A 26964-nucleotide genomic window follows, 5' to 3' on the forward strand; every position below is an offset into this window, starting at 1 on the left:
TTGGTTCTAGAAAAATCTTTCTTCCTTACCTACCCCATTTATTCCTTCGGTGATATGACGGTGGCCCAGCACGCTGTGGCCATAATAGAAGCCCTCACCTCTCTGGCACCTCTCTGGTTCTACAAACAACTCAGATTTCCTCAACCCTAAATATTGCCTTCTCCCCTATCATATCTGCTCTTCTCTCCCAAAAACCTAGTCTTTGCTCCATCTCTGACCTCATTCTTGGCCAGGCTGGTTTTAGCTTTCTGATTACTGAATCTCCTCCTCTCCTCTCCTCTCCTCTCCTCTCCTCTCCTCTCCTCTCCTCTCCTCTCTCTCTCCTCTCCTTCCTCTCCTCTCCTCTCCTTCCTCTCTCTCCCTCCCTCTCCTCTCCTCCTCCCCCTCCGTTCCCCTCCCTCCGTTCCCCTCCCCTCCGTTCCCCTCCCTCTCCCCTCTCCCCTCTCCCCTCCTCCCTCCCCTCCCCTCTCTTCTCCTCACCCCTCCTTCTCCCTTTCTCTTCCCCTCCTTCCTCACCTCTCTTTTTCTTGTTGAGACAGGGTCTTTCTACATGGCCCTGGCTGTCCTGAAACTCACTATGTAGACGTGGCTGGCCTTGAACTAACAGAGATCTGCCTGCCTCTGCTTCCCAGGTGCTGGGATTAAAGCCATGTACCACCATTCTTTAAGGTCCTTCTAATACTTTAATAACAAACTGAATAGACTTTTTCTTCTTTTCTCATTTGATTGATTTCTGTATCGCACTGATACTGCTGCTGATTTGACTTTTATGGTCCTGGATTCTCAAAAACCATCCCAAACAAAACAAGATTTCTTTGCAAGTGGTTTCTGCGGTACTCTACAGCTGGGCTCACTTTGTCTGGCTGTCTTGTCTTTGATAATTTGATAAACACATGAGAAATTTATCATAGAGATGTTTATTAGATATAATCATAATTTTCTGTGATTTTTTGATATGTACACTTAACAAATTATTTGAATTGGATCTTTTATGAAACTTTGAGTCACACATTAGAATAAGGTATTCAAACTATAACTATCTTTTGTATTTTAAATTTAAAGTACGACTTTGTACGTATATCAAGATAGTCTAAGGTATTGGGCAATCCTTCTCCTATTCTTTTATTTCTGAATAAAATACATTTAGACATTGAGATTTTTCAAGAAATAGATTTTATGAGGCTAGTTTAAGTGAGCTTTAGATTTCCACCTTAAATCCTGATTTCATTTTTTAACCATAATTACTAGGCCTCATTTTCTCCCTGGGCATAAGATATTCTTAAACATTACAAGGATTCTACAGCCAGTGTCTCAATCAGATGAAAGAGCAGCTACACTCTAAAGATTTCAGACCAAGCTAAAAAAATTCCTTCAGACATTATTTGCATGCTCTGTAGTATCTTCCATGTTTTGTACATACTCAAAAAATGACACAGAAACCTAGGGAATGGATGACCTCCAGTGCAGATGTTCCCAAAGGGGTGTTAGAGAACCCTGGGATGGATAATGAGTCTTCATCATGGAAACACACTGGGATGTGTACTGAAGCCCACAGCCAGAAACAGAGCTGTTCCTGAGAAACACGCCTTTCTGTAATGCCTTGAGTGTCTGGAATTCCCATCTAGCAGGCTAACCAGCTGTTAAGAGTGTTTCAATAGCAACTGGAGGAGGAAAGAAAGTCTAGCTCATATTTTCCTCCTTTGTATCTATAACAATGTTGTATATTTTAGCTTATATCACAAATGATAATGTATTTTTGCAAGATAAAAAAATCCAAGTAAAATTCTTAAGATATTTCTTAAGTTCTTAAACTAGAAGCTATGATATTGTATACTAGCTCAAAATAGTACTAAAATATAGCATTTTGTAATTGGAATTATTAAAAAACCAAATTGATATAGGTATTTAATTAAACTCAAAATAATTTCAATCTATGTTAGCTAATTCTTTAATAAGATGGCTTTTAAAAAAAAATATTTAGCTTTCCTCTCTTGAGATATTCTACCTTCTTGTTTCCATTTGTCTTGTTTAGCAAGATTCAATTTAAATAAAATTTAAATTATAGAAATTATTTAATATTGCCAAGCAACCACTTTTAAAAATAGTTTAGCAAATAATATCAATTTTAATAACCTATTTTAACTTAATTATCAAAACACCATCTGTTCTGGTTGGTTTTGTGTCAACTTGACACAGTCTAGAGTCATCAGAGAGGAAGGAGCCTCAGCTGAGGAAATGCCTCCTTGAGATCCAGCTGTAAGGCATTTTCTCAATTAGTGATCAGTGTGGAAGGGCCCAGCCCATGCTGGGTGGTGCTTGGACCGGAGGTACTGGGTTCTATAAGAAGGTGGGTTGAGCAAGCCAAGAGGAACAAGCCAGTAAGTAGCACTCCTCCATGGCTCCTGCCTCAAACAGGACCCTGCCCTGTTTGAGTTCCTGTCCTGACTTCCTTCAGAGATGAACAGCGATGTGGAAGTATAAACTGAATTAACCCCCCCCCCCAACCTTGTTTTTGGGTCATGGTGTTTCATCACAGGAATAGAAACCCTAACTGAGACAAAATCTTAAAACAATTAACAAGGCTTATTTTTGTACTAAGTCTTTGAAATCGAGTGTGGATTTCACACACATTTGACAATATATCAAAATTGGCGTTCTAGTACTTAGTGGCTGCTATACTGAACAACACAGATCTATCTAGTCATATGGTTTTCTTTGACAGTTGGTTCTAAGTGTAGTCTTTTAGTAACTTTTTTATGAAGGACATTCACTAATACTTGTCTTTGGTTTGCAAGCATCCATACCCACCATGATGAGGCTTGCCCTTTATCTTGGACATATGTGATGTAGGTGAATTAGTTATCACAGTGAATATTACATAGTGAAAAGTTGATACCGCTCAGGAGAATGACTGGTTACACAAAGTGGAAGACGTGTGTTCACAGAACTGTGAGTTCTGAATACTTGCCAGAGGAATCCATTCGAAAACTGGTCCTGGGTGGCACTTGTTCTGGATGGGAAAATGGGGAATTAAAGTTGAAATTCATTGATGGCATTTTAAAATTCATTTTTAGTTTCTTCTTGTTGCTACTATAACTCCCCCAACCCAAATCCTATGTTCAGGGTTATTTTTTTTCACTTTGGAGTTAGTGGATAGATTTACCTGCCTATGTATATGTATGTTCATGTATTCTCACATACATGAAAATAGAAAAATATGGATTCTTTTATCAGCATGGAAAAATACCATTTCCAAATCTTACTATGTTTTTATTTTCACTATAAGAATATTTATTTGGAAATATGTCAATTCAGAACCTGAAATCTATACAGCAAGAGTTCTTCAAGATCATAGTATGAAGCTTTTTCATAAAACGCTAAGATGAAAAGTAAAAATTTCAACCTGTGATCATACTGATTTAACACCAGTCCAAATGTTTTGAGATTTCTAATAATTTTGATAGCTGAGGTTATGTTCAAGTAGTTGAGTTAAACTGGATCATTCTGGCAACAGAGAGCCTTCATGAGAATTACGATATGGCCTACAATATATGTATAACAACATAAATTCATTAACATCAACATGAAACACCTTTTAAGTGTAGGAAATTCATATTTTGAATTTTAGGACTCTAGAAACCCTGGTTCTCTGTGACAGAAGTATTTGGAGACCAGCTGCTCTCATGGGTTAAGATTTATAAGGGGTGGTATATGGAAGCATGCAGGCCTACCCTACCTCCTCACAGCCATGCTTAAGACATAGAGATGTTATCTGTAACTATTGAGCATATAGAAAATGACATTCCTATGTTTTATTACTGGAGTGACATTATTTGGGTTTTAGTTTGCTTTTCCAAGCTACTGTACCACAGAGGGAGGAAGAGATGGGCTGCAAGGCTGTGTGAAAATCTGAAAATACTTCATTGCACAGATGCAAGATAAGCCCAGGATGCTAAGAGCAGTACATCACTTATCCTGAACTTTATCCCAGACAACTCTTCAAGATTGTTTTTCAGGGAAAAATTGCATGAAAATATCGCTTTGTTTTTAGTTTTCTTGTAATTAAAATCAAATCACTATCAAATCATGTACTCTGTCTTTACTAGTGTCGTGGAAACACCACCCCACACTCCTTTGTTGTTACAGTTTCCTTCTTCCCCTCTCTTTACCCTCCTCTTCGCCTTCCTTCTTCCCTTCCTTCTTCCAAACTAGGAAGGCTAGGTTGACCTCAGACTCGGGATTCTCCTGCTGCAGTCTCTCTAGATGTGTGTGCTATCACTCCCTGTTCACAATGGTAGAATTTCTTTTCTACAATTTTCCAATATTCATCATCTTCCTTTATTGTTCTGTCCACAGACACATTTCTAAACCATATGATGGGGTTTAATATGGGACATGTGGAAGTCACATGTATATAGACCCCTTGCCAATAAACACCCAAGAAAATAAGGATTATGATAGGATGAGTTGTTGAGATTCATCTAAGAGTGGCAGGGTTTCTGCCTTTATGACAAACTTAATATATCTCATCATACTATCAAAATTAAAAAGTTACCAAATCCTTTTAGGGTACAAGGCATACCATTGATAACATAATTGTAAGTTTTTCTTGCAAGAAGTACCCTGCTTATATTTAATATGTAAGTCAGTTTTAAGTTGGAATACATGTAAGAACATTATTATTACAGTCATGTAAATGATCATATAAATGATTATTTATTATAGCGGGGTCAACTTAAGAGTAATTCAAGTAGACTCAAGTAGTTCATCACAGAACATCTCAATGCTACTGTCATTTATGATAGAGTAATGTTATATGGAGCATTGTAAATACTGGTGTTTTATCAACAAATTCAAAAAATATTACAGTGAGACTATATTGTACCAATTTGGAGCTCAGTTCATTTTGTACAGTGAGCTAGTTTTGTTTAGTGGGGCACTGTATGTAGGTGGATTTTTCTTTGGCCAATCACAGTGACACATCTTCACACAGTGTAGAGGGATATTCCATCACAGGGCACAGGGACCATGCCTGCCAGGGAAGTTGTATAAAGGAAAATTAGTTTTCTAGCGGAACATTCCTTTTTAAGTCTTCTTGTTTCCTCTGGCCGTCTAGGACTTTTATTGAGAAACATTCTGTCATTGGAAAGGCAGACTCAGGTCAAGGATGGAGGACTGCTGTCTTCTAAACACTCCCATTAGTGCAACACTGACGCTTTATGCTATCATAATCTCACTAGCACTTACTTGCTATGTAACAATTACATTCCACTTTCTGAAGTCCTGGTGGTCTTGTATTTATTCATAAAAATACTTTGGATTACACTGGGAATCTGCACTACTGACACTTTGACACCAAAGAACGCTCTGTAAGGACTGATTTTCAAGTCTAGTTTTTCATAATATTCTGCCCTTCTACCCTTTATCTAATTTCAGAGGCACCAAGTTTTAAATTACTGAATAAAATAAATTTAGAAGCTATGGGATTATGTCTAATTCCCAAAACATAGGAAAATGTGCTGTAGCTTCATGTTTACTGTACTGTCTATATTATTAGCTCACATCATCGTGATTTCCAATTTTAAAAGGAAGCTGATAGAAATATAGATGTTAGGCATTGGTGGCGCACGCCTTTAATCCCAGCACTCGGGAGGCAGAGGCAGGCGGATCTCTGTGAGTTCGAGGCCAGCAAGAGCAAGTGCCAGGATAGGCTCCAAAGCTACACAGAGAAACCCTGTCTCGAAAAACCAAAAAAAAAAAAAAAAAAAAAAGAAAGAAATATAGATGTTATCATAGTTTTCTAGACAGCTACCCAAAGATACTATTTTTGAAAGCACATTTCTGAACTAATCAAGGTCTACCTACCAAAAAATGGCACACACAGCTTTAATGGATTTATCGACCTCATTTTCCAAAATGTTACGGAGGCAAAGTGATATATTAGAAGCACAAACTAAAAGACAGTTTCTCCCCCACAGGTCAGATCATAAACATAAATCACACCAAGGTTAGAGTGATAAAAGGCAGAGAGAATTTACCTTTACAGTACAGCTGAGGGTATTAAAATGATAATGTGCACTATTTTCTCACTTTTATGGTCCTATTGTTAAGTCACACATAAGAGTGTCTGAACACTTTCTACATCTCCTTTTAATGTTTCACTACAGTAAGACTGTGTTTGAAAGAACACAGGTGAAAGGTAAATTGATTAAGCCTGTAGGACAGCATCACTGTCCAGGCAATTCAGGCCAGGGCTAAGCCCCATGTTTACTTGCAAGCATGCTGCTTGTACAGCTAGATGCACTTTCATGATTACTTACATACCTGCCTGTGTTTGTGGCATCCATACATCTGCCCTCTCCAGCATGCAATACCAAGCTTTGAATCACATGGTTCTGGACTCACGCCAGCTCAAGGTCTCACATGGGCCTCTGAGCTCTCATTCTGGGCACCGGGCAGATGCTTCCTTGTGTGATGTGGCCATCCCAACATCACTTTCTCTCATCACTGACTCTCCGGGGGTGTGGTGTGTCATTTTCTACCCCACCTTTCCAAATGGCTCTGTGATTAGGATGGGGCGGGGGCACTGCAAACTCCAGCCTTTGTTCACTGATAACAGGGAAGGAGCTAACCCTTGGCTTGAGAACAATATGAACTGTGTGTGCCTTACACTGAGTACTGGAAGCTTTCCATAATGAGCAGCAATAGAAAAGGATAGAAGCCATGGTGTGAAGACCACCATATTTGTCAACCTTTGATCTGTTACACATTATAATTTTTATTCCAGGTGGAGTGCTGAAAAACAATTTGCATTGGGACTTTTGATGGCTGCCTTTGCTGGGACCTTTGTGGCTTACTATGGTTCCTAATCTCTGGAAAGGAAAGTGGATGGCGTGAGATGTTAGTAGAGAAATTCAAGAGGAACTTCTGTTTTAAAGAGGCTCTCCCTTCAGATCCACCAGACAGATGGGCCCTTGGCATGTTTATGATCACGCTCTTGAGCGATGAATTACTGAGTGAGTGCGGACATGTTGAACCTCTTAAATTGTTATTTATAATAACCAAGGTTCAATGTGAAGAGAAAAAAGTTTGGGTGACTTCAGTGGTAATTCACTTTAGCTTCAAAGCAAGGGGCAGGAGTGAGCGGGGAGTCAGAGAGTGAGGAGTTTTCTTCCTTTCTCTGCCGGGGCCTGCTCTTTTGCTTCACCTGCACTGAGGAACATACTTAGAAAATGCTCTAGGACTTGCTGTGGAAGACAAAGTGAGCTGCATTCATGCTCTCTGGGAAGCTTTCCATATTGCCTTGCCTGCTCTCAGAAACAGGAGATGTGATGGGCTTCTATTTGTTGTTATCTGGATACAATCTCTCCTAGGGGCCAGGGGCAGGCAAGACTAAGTCCTTTTCAGTGAGGTGATTGTTGTCATGTTGAATTGGACTTAGTCTGTGTGATAGAATGTGAATGGCGTGGCCTGATACCTAACTGTGTGGAACCTCCTAACTTTGTTTTTCTCTACTCAAGTTTGTCATGTTCTAGATCTGAACATGTCTACAGTTTCTAGATTGGGGGAGTTCACTGGGAATTTGACTACTAAAATAAGCTGTTGCAAAAGTCATCCTAAAGCAGATTAGAGATAAGCCTTGTAGAGGCAAAAACTTGATTTGTTAAATAAGTACTTCACTAATGGAAAACAAAACATTTTTCTCAGTGGATGTTAAGACTTGTTATACATAGTATGTACATTAGACACACACTTTTCTTAGCCACAATGGCTATTTCTTGAATAGGCTGTTTAATAAAGGGAAATTATATAATTCACCAGTCAAATGAGGATGGTCTAGAGAGTAACAGGGAAACTATTAATAATCATAACAGGATGATCAAGACCAGGATGCCCCAGGAAAGTCTCAGGTGTAGTTATCCCAGATGGTCTCATTGGTCCCTAGATCATCAAAACCCATTTCTCATCATATCAGAAATCCTGGGTTGGAACAAGGACACCCTGATGTTAGTACTGTGTTCTGTAAGAGAGTCTTGCCCAGAGATTGTTTCCCTATGTGGTTCACCATAGTTTTCTAATAAGTAGAGCTCATTTCTTGTGAATTTTCTCTCTGGGTGTCTACCAGAGTTTAAGACAAACACTGAGTATTTCATATATTCTTGTTGATTGCTGTGGAGCCTTGGGGAGCCACCTCTGGGCACCAGGCCTAGTACTCTCAAATCAAAGGCTCCACCTACCTTCTGAGTGGGGGCTCTTCTTTTCTCTGTCCTTTTTCTGTTGTCACCTCATCTTAGAACATCTCATGAAGGTCGGAGGTGGTACTGGCTTCCTCTTAGGAGTGTGGGCCTGCCATGTGTCTCTACTAGCCTATGGGTGTCTTTGTTTTGTTTGTTTAAAAATCACATTTTCCCAAGGAACACATCTTTGTTAAGATGTCTGGGTACATATATTACACTGTCAGATTAATCTAATTAGGAGCCAAATGAGGCATGGCAGCTTTTACATCATTTGATAAATTCTCATCATTTACAGGGGGAGTGGTGACTTGAATCCAAATAGTTCCTTACAATTTGGACAGAACAAACATTCTATAGCTCTGAAGAGCCCACTTGTAGGTGGAGGGGCAGCTTTCGATTTGGTAACTACAAGCCATTTTAAGTATGAATATAAAAATCTCAGTGGCTCCGGGTGGGCTTGGATACTAGGAGCATAGCAAACAGGGAAGCATCAAAGGACTCCCAGATCAGAGCAGGGTTCTTCCATACTTGCTCCCCTCACCTGTTTTCTCCCAGGGAGAATCTTACAGGCAGAAGTACCAGCAAGCTCCAAATCGAAAGCTTGTGCACACAATTAAAAGGGCTATCAATGCACAGAGAGTGTGCAGTCAGAATCGTGAATAAGGCCTTTCCTTGGGCTTTCATGGGCTTCCACGTCACTGGACTGAAAATCCTCTTTGACGGCAAGGGGCTTCCAATCATCAGTTAAATTTTACATTTTGTTGCTGTAGCTATTTGGGGAGTCTGAGGTGGGAAGTTGCCTGTTTAAAACTAGCTTGGGCCGGGCGTTGGTGGCACACGCCTTTAATCCCAGCACTCGGGAGGCAGAGGCAGAGGCAGGCGGATTTCTGTGAGTTCAACGCCAGCCTGGTCTCTGGAGCGAGTGCCAGGATAGGCTCTAAAGCTACACAGAGAAACCCTGTCTCAAAAAAACCAAAACCAAACCAAAGCAAACAAACAAACAAACAAAACTAGCTTGAGCAATTCTGTGCGACTGTCCAAATAAATAAAAAAAAGGTATTATAACGTAACAAGCTGTTTGCTTGTTTCAAGTTGGCTGGTAGGGCCGAACAAGGAGCTGCAGAGTGAGGAGCCGCAGAACGAACATGGAAAGCAGCCAGTGTTCCTTTGGCTCCTCCGCCTTTTATGCTCATTTGGCTCCTCCGCCTTCTGGGACAGAGGTTTTCTTACCTTCACATGACTTCTGCGTTTCATTCACACCCCCACTGAGTGTCACAAAGTAACACAGTAGCAGGTAAGCAAAAGGAGGTGAGCTTGCCCTCCTGAGAGGAGTGACCTGAAACCGTGCCCGTGACCTTGAAACATGAGTGTGGGTGGACACGGGGACGTGGGCTCTGCAGCGGTGTGGGGACAGGCTTTGGCGGAGGGAATAGTGAAATCTGTTATTACTGCTGCAGCAGCAGAGGAATAAAGAGCTCCCGTGGGTGGCAAGGAAAGATACTGGAGGTTCAGGCGGCGGCTTTGCTTGGGCTGGGGATGCTACAGGTGAGGTGGCAAAAGGCAATGAACGGAAATCGTGCTGTAGTGCTAGGTTATAGGAACCCTTGATTTTTAGGGCCAAGTGAGGGTCTTGTTCAGAAACTGATGTGGAACTGATGTCCTCTGTCCCAAATCAGCCAGCTTTGCATGGTTCTGGAAGCTACACAACGATGGAAGCAAATGTCTAACCAAGGTACAAAACCAGGAGCCAGCGGCTCATGACAGCCTTGAATGCGACCCAAACACAAAGGAAGTCCTGGACATGAGGGGAACACGTTAGTCCTGCCTTGTGTTTTGCCATCCAAGTAGGAACATCACCGTGCACTCCTTGTTTACACTTTGTTCCTTTGCCCATGAAATTTGGGAGAGCCGGGCATACTGTTCATTTCCGGTGTCTTGCCACAGTGCCGAGAGCAAAGTGGGTATTCAATCATTATTTGGCTATTGAAGCATAAATGTAGTAAGGGCTGGGCTGATGCCTTGGTGGCTATTTTCACTTTAAGAAACACCAGTAGCCAAATTTACACCCTTCTTTATTCAGCTACTCCGCCCCCTCTGCTCTAATGCTACTGCAGTAGATCCTCCAACCCTAGAAAGCTATGTCAGTCATCCATCCAGGGAGTGAGGAAGGAAATGCAGTAACTTGGACATAACTGATTATTGAAAAGCGTGTGCTTGTGCATGCTCATTTTGATGAAAATGATTTCAATGGGCTGCTGTCCTAACTATTTTATCCACCCAAATTACTTCTACAAAATGTTACTGAGGATGGGGAAAAGGTATTATGTTTGCTTTCCCCTTACCAGCTGGGTGCACAATTCTCAGCCCCTGAACTCATCAAAGGACTAAGCGGATTCAAGACCCTCTGAGGCCACACACAATTTAAAACTTCCTATTCATGCTTCAGATGATGAAGTTGGAAACGATGTGTTGGAGGCAGGGAGATGAAACAAAGGGAACCAGCAGACTGTGAAGGGAAGCGCCAGGGACCAAAGCCTTTGCAACTAAGCTTGATTTCTCTATCATTTCTCAGATTCTTAGTAGTCAGTGTCCTGTTTTATACACCCCTGTCATTTAGTTTCCATGGAGGAAGTGACCTGTACAATGTACATTTGATATTAAAAGCTCAAATAATTACAAAGGTCTTCCAATAAGGAGGCAGGTACCTGGGTGCATTAAATGGCAGCAGAAGATTCAGGCCTGAATGACTGGCATCTGCTTCTACCTGCTTTGGGGACGAATTGATTCATGACTCTGAGTTGGGAAAACTTGCCTGAAATTTTGTTACTCAAGGCCTGGATTTCTCCAAGCCTCTAGGCTCTAAGACAACAAAAGGTAAGCTTTAGATTCAAGGTCAGGTTGAATGGATTAGAAGTTGCAAACCTTATTTTATTTTATGTGGTGACTTGAACCAAACTAGCAACTCCACTCCATGCTCATTTCTTCAGGAGCTTAGGGGCCAAAGTAGGAAATGCAATTTAAACCCCAAAGATACTTTTAGAAGCAACAGGTTCTTTATGTCAATGAGTATAAAGATCGGTTAGCTGGGAAGGCACTAAATTCTGTCACACATCAATGTAGCTATTCATAATACATATTTAAAATTAGGTAAAAGACAGGATGGGTCTTATTATAGTTATCCTTTCTTTGATATGCTAATTATCCTGATTTGATCATTCTACAATGCACACATGTATGGAAATATCACATTGTACCCCTTAAAAATTAAAGCATTGTCAATTAAAATGCAATTATACGAAAGAGAAGCCAGGCTTTAAGGACAACTGTAGACCAGCTGTCCTATTTTGGAGAAACCTTTGAGCCTCAGAAGGTCAACTCATGCCCGATTATTCAGCCCCCATGTGTTCCCTTGGCTGGTGCCAGCCACTGTCAATGTACCCTTAATTTACATGGCTTTCACTTACGCCTACTTTCATAAATGGCTCTTGATTTCTCATAGAGCTCATATGGGTCAGGCTTCCGTGGGTCAAAGGCCTCTGTTGAGTCGGGAAAGGAGCTCCTGTGAAGGGCAGGTGGGAAGGGCAGGTTCTGTGGGACGGCTGGAGCAGATAAACTTGTTTGAGGACTGCCTTGATTCTCCCACCGGTCCATCATCTGAAAAAAGGAGAACGAAGAACATGACTGATGGTGGACTCAGCATGGCTATTCCCCATGTTACCTTTACATAGACTTTCTTGCCTTGGCAGCTTTTGTCCTCAAGAAGAGTTTGGTATGCAGGCCTCGAAGGCAAATCATCTTTATTTCTAGTAAGAAGGCAGCATAGACTTCTCTAAGTGAAAGTAGTGCCTAGGGTTTGAATGCAGCCTACATAACCTTGCCACATAGTAACTAGGACTCTTTGATAAACTTCATTTCTTTGATGCTTTTCCTTAGAAAACATGGCGAGTATCCCAGGGGCATTTATGTGCACATATTCAGGAAGAGGGTAATATTTGTTCTTTTCTGAAGATGGTTCCGATTTACCATACCACTATTCTAAAGTAGGAAGTCAAGTAGACAGTACATGTTCACTTAACACCTGCACACATCCTAACCCCCTCTTGCAGCCAAACATTCTGTTACTTCCCCTACAGTTTGCACATCTAGGACCATCTGGGATCAATGGACTACATTCTTCTAGGGAGTCTTATTCACTGTGGGTGTGGTAATGGCTCTGCTAAAATATCTCTGCTAGCACTATAGTTAACTGCTTCCTGACTGGCTGTGCATGATTCCTGGTAATCACCATAGCATGGGACATACATGCAGCTAGAACTAACACCAGCCATTTGGCCAGAAGGCTGTTGTCATTGCTAGTGTTACCTTATTCAGCTAGTGGTTCTTCCTTCAAGTTTGACTCCTGTCTCCCTACTTTTAATAAGCACACAGTATGTGTAAACTGTGATGATGATAGCCCCTTGCCTGTAGTTCTGTGCAGGGCCAAAGTAGGATTCTCAGGGTCAAGGTCAAATTCCCATCAGGCTGTGGGGTCTGCTCACTTTACTCACACCCTTCCCTGGCTCCCCCACACACTTCCTGCTTCTGAAGCTTTGAAGACTCTATTTCTCCTACCTACATCACTCCCCTCATTTTACCTGGACACTAGGTGCAGATAGATGTCTCTTACCCTAGACGACCTGGTCCACCTATTGGGGTGATCCTACTCAACTTTGCTCCCTGCTCCCAGTATCACTTACACTCCCAGCTGTCAATACAGGTCCATATGTAGTAGGTTTTCAGAAAGCAGTCTTAAGTGAATTAATGAACTCATAATTAAAATATGGATACTTAAAAAACTGATACAGATATAAAGCTTTTTTGTTTTTTTCTACTTCATTTTCTTGCTCTTGTTTTTACCCTGGGTATATTTTGGTCAGGATTCCAACAGCCCTTCTTGTCTGCCAGTCATCAGTACTTTTAAGGCGGGAAGGGATGTGAATGACACATACCCTGTCCTTCCTAGACATGCCATGGGTAACAGCAGGGATCCCTCTGCCCCTCCCACCACCACCTGGAGCTGTGGCAGGGGTTCATGTTGAAACTAAACATAGCAAGCTAGGAAATAAGTAGGTTACTGACTCTTAATTCAGTAAGACTGGATTTAAATTGTTTCTGTATGGGATCTGGCCCAAGATTTCATTTAGATGGTTTTTATAGCAAGCAAGGAGGAGTTCAGCTGTTTCATATTAAATATAATCTCTAGAAGCACAGAGAGGGTAATTGGCTTGCCTGAGGGCCAACAACAGATCTTGGTCAGAACCAACTTCTAATTCTAACAGGCCTATTTGTTTAAACCATAACACTTTGGGGACAAATCTTGTAAGTATTGTAAAAACTGGAGTTAATTTTATCTCACTGGGGCTTTTACTTCTACTTAGCAAAAAGCCTTAAATAAGCATTTCAAACTTAATAGAGACATTCATATAGGAAGCTCTGCTGGGATTTTGCTTTTCATCCATAATGGTGACTTTGCTATGATGTACTAGGTCACAATTGTGTCTAAAGGCATATCTTTTTCAAATGATCAGTTTAATTGCTTTTAGGTGCTGCATGGACACATTCTAGCTATGATGTTCTCAGTTCTGATTCCACACTTAAGATTTGAAGAGTAATATGCTCTGAGAGGGTTAACATCCTACTTGCCAGCCAGGGGCTTCAGGAAATGCACTTTTTTTTTATCTTCCACTGAGGATTTTTCTGATTTTCACATGTGTTTTGCTGGTGTGCATATTACTCATGTATAACCACCAAGGGGACTATGCTTCAGGTGAAATATTGGTATTTCTAAAAAACAATCATAAAGCTACAGAACAAATAATGCTTTGGACAGATTGACGAATTCCACAATTTCTATAGCACAGAGACTGGGAAATTGGTCAAGAGTACAGTTGATGCTTAGTAAAGCATCCATAACTTCTTGCAATTACATTCATCAACCTCAAGTCATTTTGTCAGGGGTGCTTTAAAAACGGTAGAGCAGGAAACCCTGTCTGTGGGAAAGTAGACTTCTAGTCTTCTCCTCCATGTTGCTCCTAGCCTGCTCCTTCACAACAGGCTTGCTGGGATTTCCAACCAGGATGCTACTGAGTAATGTTTACCCTGGTTTACAGCCATCCGGATCTGAGGCTGGAATGTGGTTGGTTCTCTGACTCCTTCTTATTTTCTGAGAGACTAGGTTTCCAGACTCCATGAATACCTGAATGTAAATGCTGGCCCATTGCTCAGGGCCATGGGTCTTACTTGCTGTGTCTACTGACTTCCTGGCCTTGGGTCTTGGGCCATTCACAATTTATAATTCTTGCCAGACATATCTCTCGGCAGGGATTATTGGGGTTCTCTTGTTTTGTCTCAGCAGTGACCATAAGTAGGTTGATATTTGTAAAAATCTCACTAGACTGACAATGGAAATGAAGTTTATTATTTTTTAATGTGTGGGAGAAGCTTTGCTCCCTTTGAACTAATGACTGATTAATGCATAAATGAATGAATGTCTGACACTATGAAATCTCAGGATCTGAACTATGAGGAGACAGAGAAAACATACAGTCTACACCCAGACATCAGACATTAAAAAAATTAGAGAAACTCAATGTTGTAGTAATTTGCTTTATCCCCAGTTTCTGATTCTTGGGTGTACACAGGAATGAGATAGGCTTTCCCTCAACAAAATGCTATTTCTAGAAGTTGTTTTCTTCCTTTTGAGAGCAGGATAAGCACACCCTAATGAGCCTAAATCTATCCTGTACTGTAAGGTGGGGCTGGACAATGAAGGTTTGATCCTATGCTTGAAACATACACCTAGATCCTGCCATGCAAAGACAATGCATTATGAGTAGCATCTTACTTATTAGGTAAAGTCCCTTAGGGCCACTTGGTTGAGACCAAGCAGGAGGCTAGGTCTCATTTAGCATGTTTCCTTGCTTTAAGTATATCATCAGTCTTACTCAGAAGAGGGTGTCTGAACCCAGACACTGTGGCTGTGGTGTATTTGTTTCAATGAACCACTTAGCACATTGTATTCATTTTGGGGCATGATTTACTTGCAAAGGGTTGGTGCACTGGCATCTGCTTTCTGCAATGATAGATGTTTACATTTCTGAGCTCAACGTGTTGAAGTACGGTTGTAAGCACTTTACATGGATTTACTTAGAATCCCCACAGCCACAGATAAGAGGGCAGCACCATTACTTTCATTTTACAAATGGAGTCCTTGAGATGCAGAGGTCTTAAGCAGCTGCTTTAAGGTCATAAATCAATAAGGAAAAGCAGCAGCACTTGAACCCAGGCAGTATGCTTAAGAGTCTATATTCTAACCCGTTGGGCCTTACACTATCCTCTTATGACCCTTAGTTCCATTTTGTATAGAGACACGGAGAGCGTTAAATCACAGGCCTTTATATATTTACTCAGCCTGTAATCTGGAAGTCCAGGCCTTAGTTCTTGTAAAGATGCACAGGTTCAGGATTAATTGTACGTTGAGTTCTATAAAGCCTTTTTGGGAATTATTGACTATGGTTGTAATTACTATAATGATGGCAAATGCTGTAATTATGTCAAATGACATAATTTGTGTGACTGTGGTACATATAAGGAAATCACTCGATTGCATAATTGTCCCACTATGATGAGGCTGCAAAGTTCCTGGTTAAATCAGATAAAGATGTGTATAACCACAGGGCCAGGTTTGAGTTGGGGATGGAAGTATGAAAGTATTTAGAAGTATGGCAAGATGAACCATAGTTCATTTCATGCATTTAAAAATACCTCTTTCAAAACTGCATACATCACGAAGTGATTTACTAAGTTTAAAGCACCTGATTTACACCTTTGGTGTGTTCTGCAGAGCAGAGTCATAAATGAGGATGTCCTTGGTGAGAGTCCTGCTTTTCCACTGTCCCTGTCCAGGGGGAGGGCGTAGATATTCTATTAGGGTAGCATAAAGGAGACCCAGAAAGCAACCCAGCTTAGGAGATTTAGGCAGTTAACCCTGGTGAATGTCCATGTAGTAAAGGCTTGGCCGCAGGAACAGTATGCCTGGGAAGTAGGGGATCTTGGGATATGGAGTATGCCCGAGTGTGTGAAGAGGACTGTAAGCCCTTTCCACTTCTCTTGCTTCCTGGCTTGGGATGAAAGGAACGTTCTCACCACAAGGTGCTGCCTAGTGTGTATGTTTTGAGCACCATGGCCAGCCAATCATAGACAGGAACCTTCAAAACCTCTTCATAGGGTAGTCTTTATCTCAGGCACTTTGTCACAGTGCTAGAAGGGTGACGATTCCAGTTATAGTTTCACCCTTAGGGACAAGTGAAGGCACTTGACCATTAAAGCCACTAAGCGATCCTAGCTTTGTAAAATCATTAGTGAAAGTTACTACTTTCCTATGTTGTCATCAAGTTTTAGTATCTTTAAAAGAGAAGTAGGGCCAGAGAGGTTAGGTGATGGTAGAAGTTTTGAGTATCTGAAGAATATTAGAAGCACTACTCTGAGTGGCTGTCATGTTTACAATGTATATTGTAGAATGTAGAATGATACATGTAATATATATACTCAGGGTACTTATTACATAGAATTATCTATACAGAGCTAGAATATATATGTAAATATGCATACATATATTTATATTTATGTCTATAGTCATTAGAATGTAAACACAAATGGAAATAAGTTTCCTGCAGACCATATTTAATTTGCAGGATTAACCCTTCAGCCCTATAGTATGTATTAGTTTTAAAAACTCAGTGTGACTACATGACCATATAGTGTTTGTGATAGGAAAACAGAAGGTTTTAAAGTGTTTTGTCACATCGTCCTGAATAATGTTGATGGTCCATTTTAAAAATGGGAATAATCATAGATCTGTAAGATGAGTGATTCTTGTGTTGGAGGACAACAGAAGACAAGGGCTGGAAGGTGACTGCAGATGTGCGTTTTCCTTTGGGCAGAGACGGCTCTCAGCACTGACAGTAAGGCTTATTGTACCGTATATTGTCGGCACACCTCACAGTTTATATTTAACCTGCATGCGTTATATATATAGGGCGGGAGAGGGAACTGGGATTGACATGTAAAACAAGATTGTTTCTAATTTAAATTAAAGAATGGGCATAGCTGCAGGAAATACAATGAGTTATCATTGTGTTTGAGGGCAAGAGAGGACAGAAGGGCACAGAGGCTCTTTTCTTCTGATATCCTGGAATCTCGGGTGCAAGAACACTTAAGGCTACTCAATTCCCTGTTTATTTAAGGGGCTTAAATAGTAAATGGAAATAAAGAAAAAAAAAGCATAGGATTTTCAACTTACAGGCTTTGGAGTTTTCCACGGAGAAAAGAAACCTGGAATAAAGAAAACAACATTTGAACTTGGAAAACACGTCCCACTGCCAAGCACAGACAGCATGATGTTAAGCTGATTGTATTTCACTTCAGATGAGTTGAGAGCACCAAAAACAACCCTGAAGGGCTGTGCAGCTTTCTTCAAGGAGCTCAAGGAATCTCATGGGAATTATGTCAATGAGTCTAAGAACACTTTTCTTCCCTTGGCAGCTGAGAATTCTGAGGTGCATAGGAGGTGGGTGACAATGGCAGACACCTGCTTTAGAAAGGCCTGTCCTGAGTCATCCTTGGTGGTTCTTGTCACCCAGCACAAGCAGGAGAGGTGCGGACAGCACAGAGGTAAAAAGTTAGACTTTTAGAGGTAAATAACATGGCTTAGTGTGAGAAGCAATTCTGAGTTTATGGATCAATTTTATATACTTTAAAAACAACAAATCCTCATTTATTCTATACTCAAAAATAATGAATACATCTCTACTAAGTCTCAGATCTTATTAAATCTTGCATGCTACTGTTCCCCCACTGGTACCCCTCCATTGCAAGTTTTATTGTCCTTGTGCCCCAAAACTAGCACATGCCATGAGAAAGCAAGGCAGTGTTTGTTTTTGAAAAGAAAATAGTAAGGCACTTCAACATAATGGTGTTGGAACTGACATATACCGTCCTGATAATCCAAAATGTAATCTGCCAAACACAGGAAAACTACTTTCTTCTCATATCATATCTTCCCCTTTCAACAATTTTTTACTCTTATTAATATTAGGTGATATCTAATAGAATGTCCAATAAAAATGAAACACTGAGGCTCTTCCGCATGTCATGCTTATCATTTTTAATATCAAGACTGCCAAAACAGGAAGAGATGACAATCGTGACCTATTTCCAAGAAAAATCTCCAGACATTTGGACACAGAATTATCCAGATGCTTGAGGAATCCAACTAATTGTCCCTCAGACCATTGTAACCTTTCACAAGGAAGTGAGGGACCTGTGCAGTCTAGTATACTTTACAGCCTTTTGTGGGATAGCTGATCTAGTGTTCAGATGTCAGTAACTACCATCATAGTAGAACCAATGTTTGTCCCATTATACTCTATTTTTTATGTCATGAAATAAATTCTAATCAATGTGTGATTTGGTTATAAGGACTTTTTTAAAGACTTGAGGATAAAACAACTACATTCATTTCTTTCCTTGACCATTCTATAAAATGCCAATGACAACAATATACCCCTGAGCTTAAAAGTGGCGGAATGAATCCACTTGCCATTATTTTAGCTTTTGAGGAATTGCCAATGAGAATTTTTCTGTTTTTGAGAAAATATGTCATTTACACAGTTTCACAATGTCCAAACATTCAGATTTCCTTCACTCCTCCTGTGCTGTCAGTCTTCAGTAGTAGAAGTTCCTCTGACTTTGAGGCAGAAGTGTTAAAAGTGTTCTGTTATAGAACTATTGTCTCCACATGCAACACTATTTAAAAAATATATATTCTTCCTCCCGTAAAAGGTGTATGGTCACCTGACCCTCAGCAGTTATGATGCTAGGACTAGAATGGCCCAAGAGGGGCCTGGCCAAGGAGACTGGATGATAAACCCACCATAGACACCGCAGTTCCCTTTCTTATAAAGCTTTCACTCAGGTGGACCTCATGGCAGGGGTGGGCCCACAACTTCTTCTCTGTTCTCAGTATGGCAGTTTCTGCAGTATGTCTACTGCTGAGAAACACTGAGTGGCTGAGGCTGCTGTCTCTGGTGATAACCAATGAGGAGTTTGGAGATAGGTGAGAGGAAGTATCAGAATATATTCCTTAGAAGCAATAATGGACACTTTCATAATCATGCTACAAACATTGAAGTCGATCTGACTAAAAACATCTATCTCAGATGCATTCAGCTTAGTCCTGATTAGGCCAAAGGGTAAGCTTTCTACATGATTAACCTCCAGTCTTCTGCTCAACTTTATTGACAGAACTATAGAAATATTATAATAGAGTGGGTCAAAGTAAAACTTTTTAAGTCTTAGTGAGGTTTATTTCTGATTTTGTCTTCTGGTAGGAGATCATAGACTTCTGACAACTGAGAAAGTCTTATGCATAAACACATGCACACACATATGTTTATAGAGTGACTGTTTGCAGCAATTCTAACTGGCATTTTTATTTAAAAATTGCTTGCTGCGTTTTGGTCTTGCAGATCACCTCTTCCCCTGGTCTCTGGAAACATATGCATTTCGCCTGGGGCCCTAGCTTCCTCTGTCCTGTGCATTTTACTAGGTTTGATGAGACAATTGCTTTGTGGGCCTCTAATTGCTCAGCCCCAGGGAAACAAGGTGAGATATAAACTCTTTTCCCCCAGGCTTTTTAGAGCTAAGGCCATCTTCAAGACAAAACCAAGGCCATAGGAAATAGGCTCCTCTATGTTTTAGTTCCTGGCTATAGGATGTGCAGATTAGAATCCTCCTGAGGGACTGGAGTTTTGTTTAAGACAAAACTTTGTTGTCATTTACTTTCTTTCACATTCAGCAGCATGCAATTCTGTAAGCACACAAATTCAAACACCTTGCTTGAGTTTTGAGACCACAGAAGCAGAAGGCTTCCAGGTAGCACTGAACTAAATAAAACATGAGTGGTTACGGATGAGGATGAGGAAGCTTAGATAAGCCTGATAGGAAACTTTAGATAAATTCTCAGATAAAATGCATCCGACACCTGTCATTTTGGAAAAATGTAAAACCAAAATATCATTTACAACTCTGCCTATTAGTGCAGTAAGATGCACAGAGAAACACATAGCAAACATAGCTATAAGAAATTTTGTTTATTGAAAATGGCAAGCTGACCAAAGAGGCCAGTCTGGTCTACAAAGTGAATTCCAGGACAGCCAGGATTGTAACACAGAGAAACCCTGTCTCTAAATACCCTCCCCACCCCCACCCCCGACCCTGACACCCTGCAATTGAATTTATATATGTCAACTAACAACAATTTTAAATAAACAAAAGCAAACAGTTGCTCAATAAGATATACTGTGCATAGCTAAATTTAAACTCCAGGTAAACAATTTTGCGGCACAAGAATGTCTCACATACAGTATGAGACATATTTCATGGGACAGAATGCTTTTGTTTATCTGAACTTGAATTTCACTATGAATTTGGTATTTTTTATATACTAAATCTGCCAACCCCATCAGGAAAGAATTTATATACGTCCTAGCAACTATTTGAAAGGTAGCTAGCTAGAATCTACTGCATGTCATATCCATTCATTCCAGTGAGACAGAGCAGAAAATATTTACTGTTTCCTCCATTGTCTGGGATGTCTTTGCATTTGCCATGTGGATCCTTGGGTTCTATAGGATGCTTGTTCATCAGAAGCTGGTCTGAGGGTGGACTCCAGAGATGCAGAGCCCTGTGGCCAATGTGGATGTGACCCAGGGCCAGGTCTATGTTGTGGCACTGTTGGCACAGCACTTCTTCCTATGCAGAACACTCAGAGTGTCTCTTGTCAGAACAGACCTCTGACACTTGATACTTCAAACAAAAGAAGCTTACTGGGAACAGTTCCATTCGAGACAGCCTAAAACATTATCTAATCCAAGACTTGCACGATGAAATCCCTTTATGACACGGAGGCAGAAACTGAAGAAGACAGCAGAAGGTGGAAACATCTCCATGCTCAGGTATCGCAGGATCATGACTGTGCAAATGGCCATCCTACAGACATCACACACAGATTCAAAAAGCTCACATGGAAACACAAAAGGCACAGGGCAGCCCAAACAATTCTAACAATAAAATAATGGCTAGTGGCATCGCCATCCCAGGTTTCACATTATACTACAGATCTATAGTAATAAAAGCAGCATGGTCCTGCCATGAACATAGACACATTGGTCAGTGAAATAGGATTAAGGGTACACACAGAAGTCCCACATTTATAGCCCCCTGAGATTTGACAAAGAGGTGAACAATACACATTGGAGAAGGAAGCAGTGTCTTCAACAAATGGTCCTGGTCAACAAGGAGCTACGTGAAGAACAGGAGCTGATCCTTGTCATTCATGCTGCACAAAACTCAACTCTAAATGGATCAAGGTCCTCAGCATAGGACCTGATACTCTAAATCTGATGGATGAGAGAGTAGGGTCTATCTTGCACTCATTGGTGCAGGAAAGGACTTCTGAGCAAGGTCCTAACCCTTGACAAACGGGACCTCATAAAACTCAGAAGCTTCTGTAAGGGAAGGCCACTGTCATTTAGTGAAGTGACAGCCCATACATCAGACAGGGTTACTATGGAGATTATACAAGGAACTGAAAAAACTAAATATCAAGAAAGCAAACAACTCAGTTAAAAACTGGGGCATGGAACTACATAGGGAATTCTCAAGAGGAGAAATACAAATGGCTGAAAAGCACTTAAAAATGCTTAACATCCATGGCTATTAGGGAAATGCAAATTTAATTTACTCTGAGATTTCAACTTACTCCAATCAGAATGGCTGCAATCCAAAATAAATAAATACCCAAACCAAATGACAAATGCCAGTGTGCTGGTTTTGGTGTAGGAAATGAGGAACGCTTATTCAGTACTGATGGGAGTACAAACTGGTGCAGTCAGTATTCAAAGCAATATCTCACAAACTAGAAATAGGTCTATCACAAGACCCAGGAATTTCTTGGGTGCGCATGCTTGCTCACACAGACACACAGAGTTTAACTGGAGTTACCGTGTAATGGGGATCAACAGTGTTCCTACTAGTTAACACAGGATAACAAGTAAACAATTCCTGACACGGGGGCTCTTTATCTCCTTGGGAGTTGATGGCAAGTGAAGTCTCATAGGCCCCAAACATTATAGGCTATTGCTAACACTGTTGGTTACTCTCCAGAACTTGATGGTGAAACCCTCTTGTTGAAGACACCATGTGCTTGAGCCATAAAACATGGGGAAATCAGATTCGTACTAACCTGGAAGCTCCATCCCAATGGGTAGATTTCATAGTGCCGGGAGGTGATCACTAGTCTTAGGCAGCTGTGAACCCTGTGAGCTACAGCCCTGATGGATGGAGGTTCTGTGATAATTTACAGGCACTTTCACAGGGTAACAGGCTGATGAACAGTCTTAAAATCACCCCTTTGAATAAAGGGTCAGAACACAGTACACATTCACGTTGATTCACCACCGTATCAATGTGGAACAAAGCCAGAATAGCTTTTTGAGATTTCCCGAAAATTCTCCAAATAGAACTAAATCTTGAAATGCACTTCTATTTTTTTCAACTGATATACTGAATTCCAATTGCAGAACATGAGGTGATGTATTTATCAGGAAAACCTGCTAGACATGTGATTCAAGCTTTAAAGACTTTTACTGCAATTTTATGTGTCTTAAAGAAGATTCTGCAGTTACCAAGCATGCTGGAAATGCTGGGGAACACTTTCTAATTTCTTCTTTAAGCAGAGAAGGGGCATGGGCCATTTTGAAGCAAAAGTTTAGAAGCAGGCCATGACTGGACAATGCCTCAATTTACAGGATTTTTAACTTCCTGAAGGCGTGAGAATAATATACATGTATACTTCGGATTTTGATCTTTTTCTAGGTAGTGGTGAGGTAAGATTCTCTCTCGTGATGCTGTGTGGTGACATCCAGCAGCAATTCCTAGTCAGCTGCATAAGCAAGAGAGGACACTGGGTTTCTAAGCCAGTATCTTCCCTTCGCTAGTTGGATTAGCTGTGGTTTTAACAGGACAATTGCTTTATCAGGACATAAAGCCATTCTGAGTCAAGGGTCATGGATAATTTTGAATTAAAGTGGCAAATTTTATGTTGTGGGATTTCAATCCATTTAGCAAATGACTTTTGGGGCAGCAAGCCCTAAGTTGTGGTCTTGTCTGCTATGCGACAGCTTAAAAATGAAGGGAAAGGGTCTCTCTCTCTCTCTCTCTCTCTCTCTCTCTCTCTCTCTCTCTCTCTCTCTCTCTCTCCCCCCCTCCCTCTCTCCCTCTCCCTCTCCCTCTCCCTCTCCCTCTCTGTCTCTCTCTCTCCTGCTCTGGCACTCTCTTGGGTGGTCCGAGTGGAGTTGCTGTTGGTGCTTTTCATCCCTGGGCAGAACAGCTGGACAAAAGCAGCTGGATCAACAGCAGGCATCTAATTGGTTCTGTACCAGTGAGTGTTTGTCCCCATCCTACACCTAAATAAATTCTGGAGACCCTTTAACAGAGACTCTCCTGGCTTCTTGCTGCATTATGTTATGTGTATTTTGCCACATTTAAAAATGTAATTCTTAAAAAGGGAAACAGAGTGGAAAAAGGAGAGTAAAAGTATGCACACATCATTTGTATGAGAACAAGAAGAAAGCAAGAAATGAGAGTGTTTCTGGAGCCCCCACATAGACATATGATATATTTGTATAATATGTAACCATGAAATATGTTATATAAGGAAACAGGTTATAAACAATACATAATGATATATAGATATGAACTCCTATGTCCCAGGTTGGCCTTAAGCTCCTTGCTTTCCTCCCTGCCTTCTGAGTGCCAGGATTCAGGCAAGCAATATCAAGCCTGGCTTATTTGGTGCTGGGGATGAACCCATGGTTTCCTGCTTGCCAGGCAAGACTTGACCGGCTATCACTCTTGCATCTCATTACAAAGGACCTAAAAGCACAGCCACTCCCTGAAGGGGATCTCAGGGCAGATGAAACTGTTTTTAAAGCGGTTCCCAAAGTGGTGGCAGCGGCACCCAAGGCTTTCAGAATTTCCAGTTAGGACTGATTTGGGAGAGAAAAGTACCACTAATAAAACTAATCCTTACTTTTCATGTTCTCTCAGCCTGGCAAGCAGACCAAAGCTTTCCATAAAAAAAGAGAAAGAAGAAGGAAATAAAGAAAGGAAGGAAGGAAGGAGGGAGGAAAGAAAGAACTGCCTTGGGTAAATGTGAGCCAGCAGGTAATGAGCAAATTACCACTAAAACCAGTTCAGTGTTGCTCATTTGCTTCTTGTTTTGATGGTTTTGTGTGTTTCTTATTAAAATTCATTAAATGAGTTAAGCTCCTCAGTTCCTTTAGATAATTGTTTTAAGCTATTTGAAGTAGGTAAAAGTGCAATTTCTCTTAGTGAAACTGACCTAGGCTAAGCAATGACCTTTCCCTTAAGCAATTGGGGATGAAATACTGCTGACAATATTCAGTTCAGCCAAGCAGTGCGTTCTGTGTGCAGGGAAAAAAAAACCTCCTATTTCCTGCCATTTTGACCTTGAAAGGAGATACTATCGTTTGCTCATACACAAAGTGTGCATACACACATGTATAGTGTGATGTGTGGTAAATTCAGGTTTTCTTTGCCACACTTTAAAATGATTCATCCATATCTTACACATACAATTAATTACTGAATAAACACCATAAAATTGATTTCAAATGTTACTGCTCCCCTGCCTTTGATTATTATAAAGAGAACAAACAGTCTGACCATTTCAAGAAGTCATGGCACCAGAAATCATAAATCTGGAAAGGTCTTTTTGATAAAATCAAGAGACTAAAAACAAAGTGGGAAGATGAATAGCTTCAAAGAGGAAGGGACAGGAAGGACAGTTAGAGTGAGGCTTAACCAGGGTAAATCATGCCTCTAGAAAATATGATCAACTCCAGAAGACTTTCTTACACTTTTTAAAATTAAAAGTTTATGTGTGTATGTATGTATATGTGTATGTATTATACATGTATGCAGATAGGCCAGAAGAGAGTGTGAGATACCCCATCCCCAGAGCTGGGGTCACGGGCATTTGTGAACCTGCTAGGAACCAAACTCGGTGCTCTTAATTGCCGAGCACTCTCTCCAGACCCAACAAAGGTGTTCAGTCTGTGCTATAAACAAGTCTAGGAGCAAAGAGAGAAAGCTGCTTGTGTTTGTGGCATGCCATAAACACTCACAAAGAAAATGAAATGTATCAGTACTTTGTAGTAGAAAAAGCCAAGCTCTGAGAATTTTATGTACTGATGATATAGGGTTAAATGGGGATTATGAAACAGGAAAGAATAAAATAAGATAGGAAGGACAGGGTAGAAGAGGGAAACTTGGAGAGATAGATAGCACTAAAGACTTAAAAAATGTGTAATACTACCAGTTTTAGTGCAGGATGCTACTTTTAAAGAAGAATTAATGCTAGTACTCTTCAAATTATTCCACGAAATAGAAACAGAAGGAATATTGCCCAATTTGTTTTATGAGACCACAGTTACCCTGACATATAAAACACATAAAGACTCAACAAAGAAATAAAATTACAGACCATATGAACATAGATGCAAAAAATCTCAATAAAATACTTTCAAACTGAATCTAAGAACACATCAAAAAGATAATCCATCATGATTGAGTAAACTTCATGCCAAAAATTCAGGGATGGTTCAACATATAAAAATAGATAACTGTAATCCACCATATAAACAGACTGAAAGACAAGAGCTGCAGGATCATCTCATTAGATACAGGAAAGGCTTTTGACAAAATCAACATCCCTGAGACATCAGAGATACAAGGGACATAGATAAACATAATAAAAGCAACATACAGCAAGCTGATTGTCACATCAAATTAAATGGAGAGAAACTCAAAGCAAATCCACTAAAATCAGGAACAAGACATCATTGTCCACTCTCTCTGTACCTAGTCAATATAGTACTTGAAATTCTAGTTAGAACAATAAGACAACTAAAGAAGATCAAGGGGATACAGATTGGAAAGGAAGAAGTCAAACTATCATTATTCACAGACAATATGATAGTATACATAAGTAACCCCAAAAAACTCTACCAGGGAACTTTTATAGCTGATAACACCTTTAGTTGTGTGGCTGGATATGAGATTAAAAAAATCAGTAGCCCTCCTATATACAAACAATTAATTGGCTGAGAAAGAAATCAGAGAATCAACACCCTTTACAATAGCCTCAAATAATATAAAATATCTTGGTGTAACTCTAACCAAGCAAATAAAAGACCTGTATGACAAGGGCTTCATGTCTTTGAAGAAAGAAATTGAAAAAGATATCAGAAAATGGAAAGATTTCTCATGCTCATGGATTGGTAAGATTAACATAGTAGAAATGGCAATCTTACCAAAAGGGATCTACAGATTCAATGCAGTCCCCATCAAAATCCCAACACAATTCCTCACAGACCTTGAGAGGATGATTTTCAGTCCCACATGGAAACACTGAATAATAAAAGGACTGCTCAAGGTGTAACACCATCCTCAATTTCAAGTTGTGCTACCCAACAATAGGAATAAAAACCACATGGCACAAAAATAAATACGTTGATCAGTAAAATTGAATTGAAGACCAGAC

The 26964-nt window shown here is 40.4% G+C and overlaps 1 protein-coding gene across 1 annotated transcript in view; it reads right to left on the reverse strand.

Annotated features, from left to right (window-relative positions):
* Magi2 (membrane associated guanylate kinase, WW and PDZ domain containing 2) overlaps window positions 1–26964 on the reverse strand; it is a 1367305-nt gene that overhangs the window by 149083 nt on the left and 1191258 nt on the right. The window contains 3 exon segments of the mRNA XM_027393460.2: window positions 2969–3010; window positions 11702–11891; window positions 17578–17609. Coding sequence (XP_027249261.1) covers window positions 2969–3010; window positions 11702–11891; window positions 17578–17609 — 264 coding nt within the window.

Source organism: Cricetulus griseus (assembly GCF_003668045.3).
Source record: "Cricetulus griseus strain 17A/GY chromosome 1 unlocalized genomic scaffold, alternate assembly CriGri-PICRH-1.0 chr1_0, whole genome shotgun sequence".
In the NCBI taxonomy this organism is placed as follows: Eukaryota; Metazoa; Chordata; class Mammalia; order Rodentia; family Cricetidae; genus Cricetulus; species Cricetulus griseus.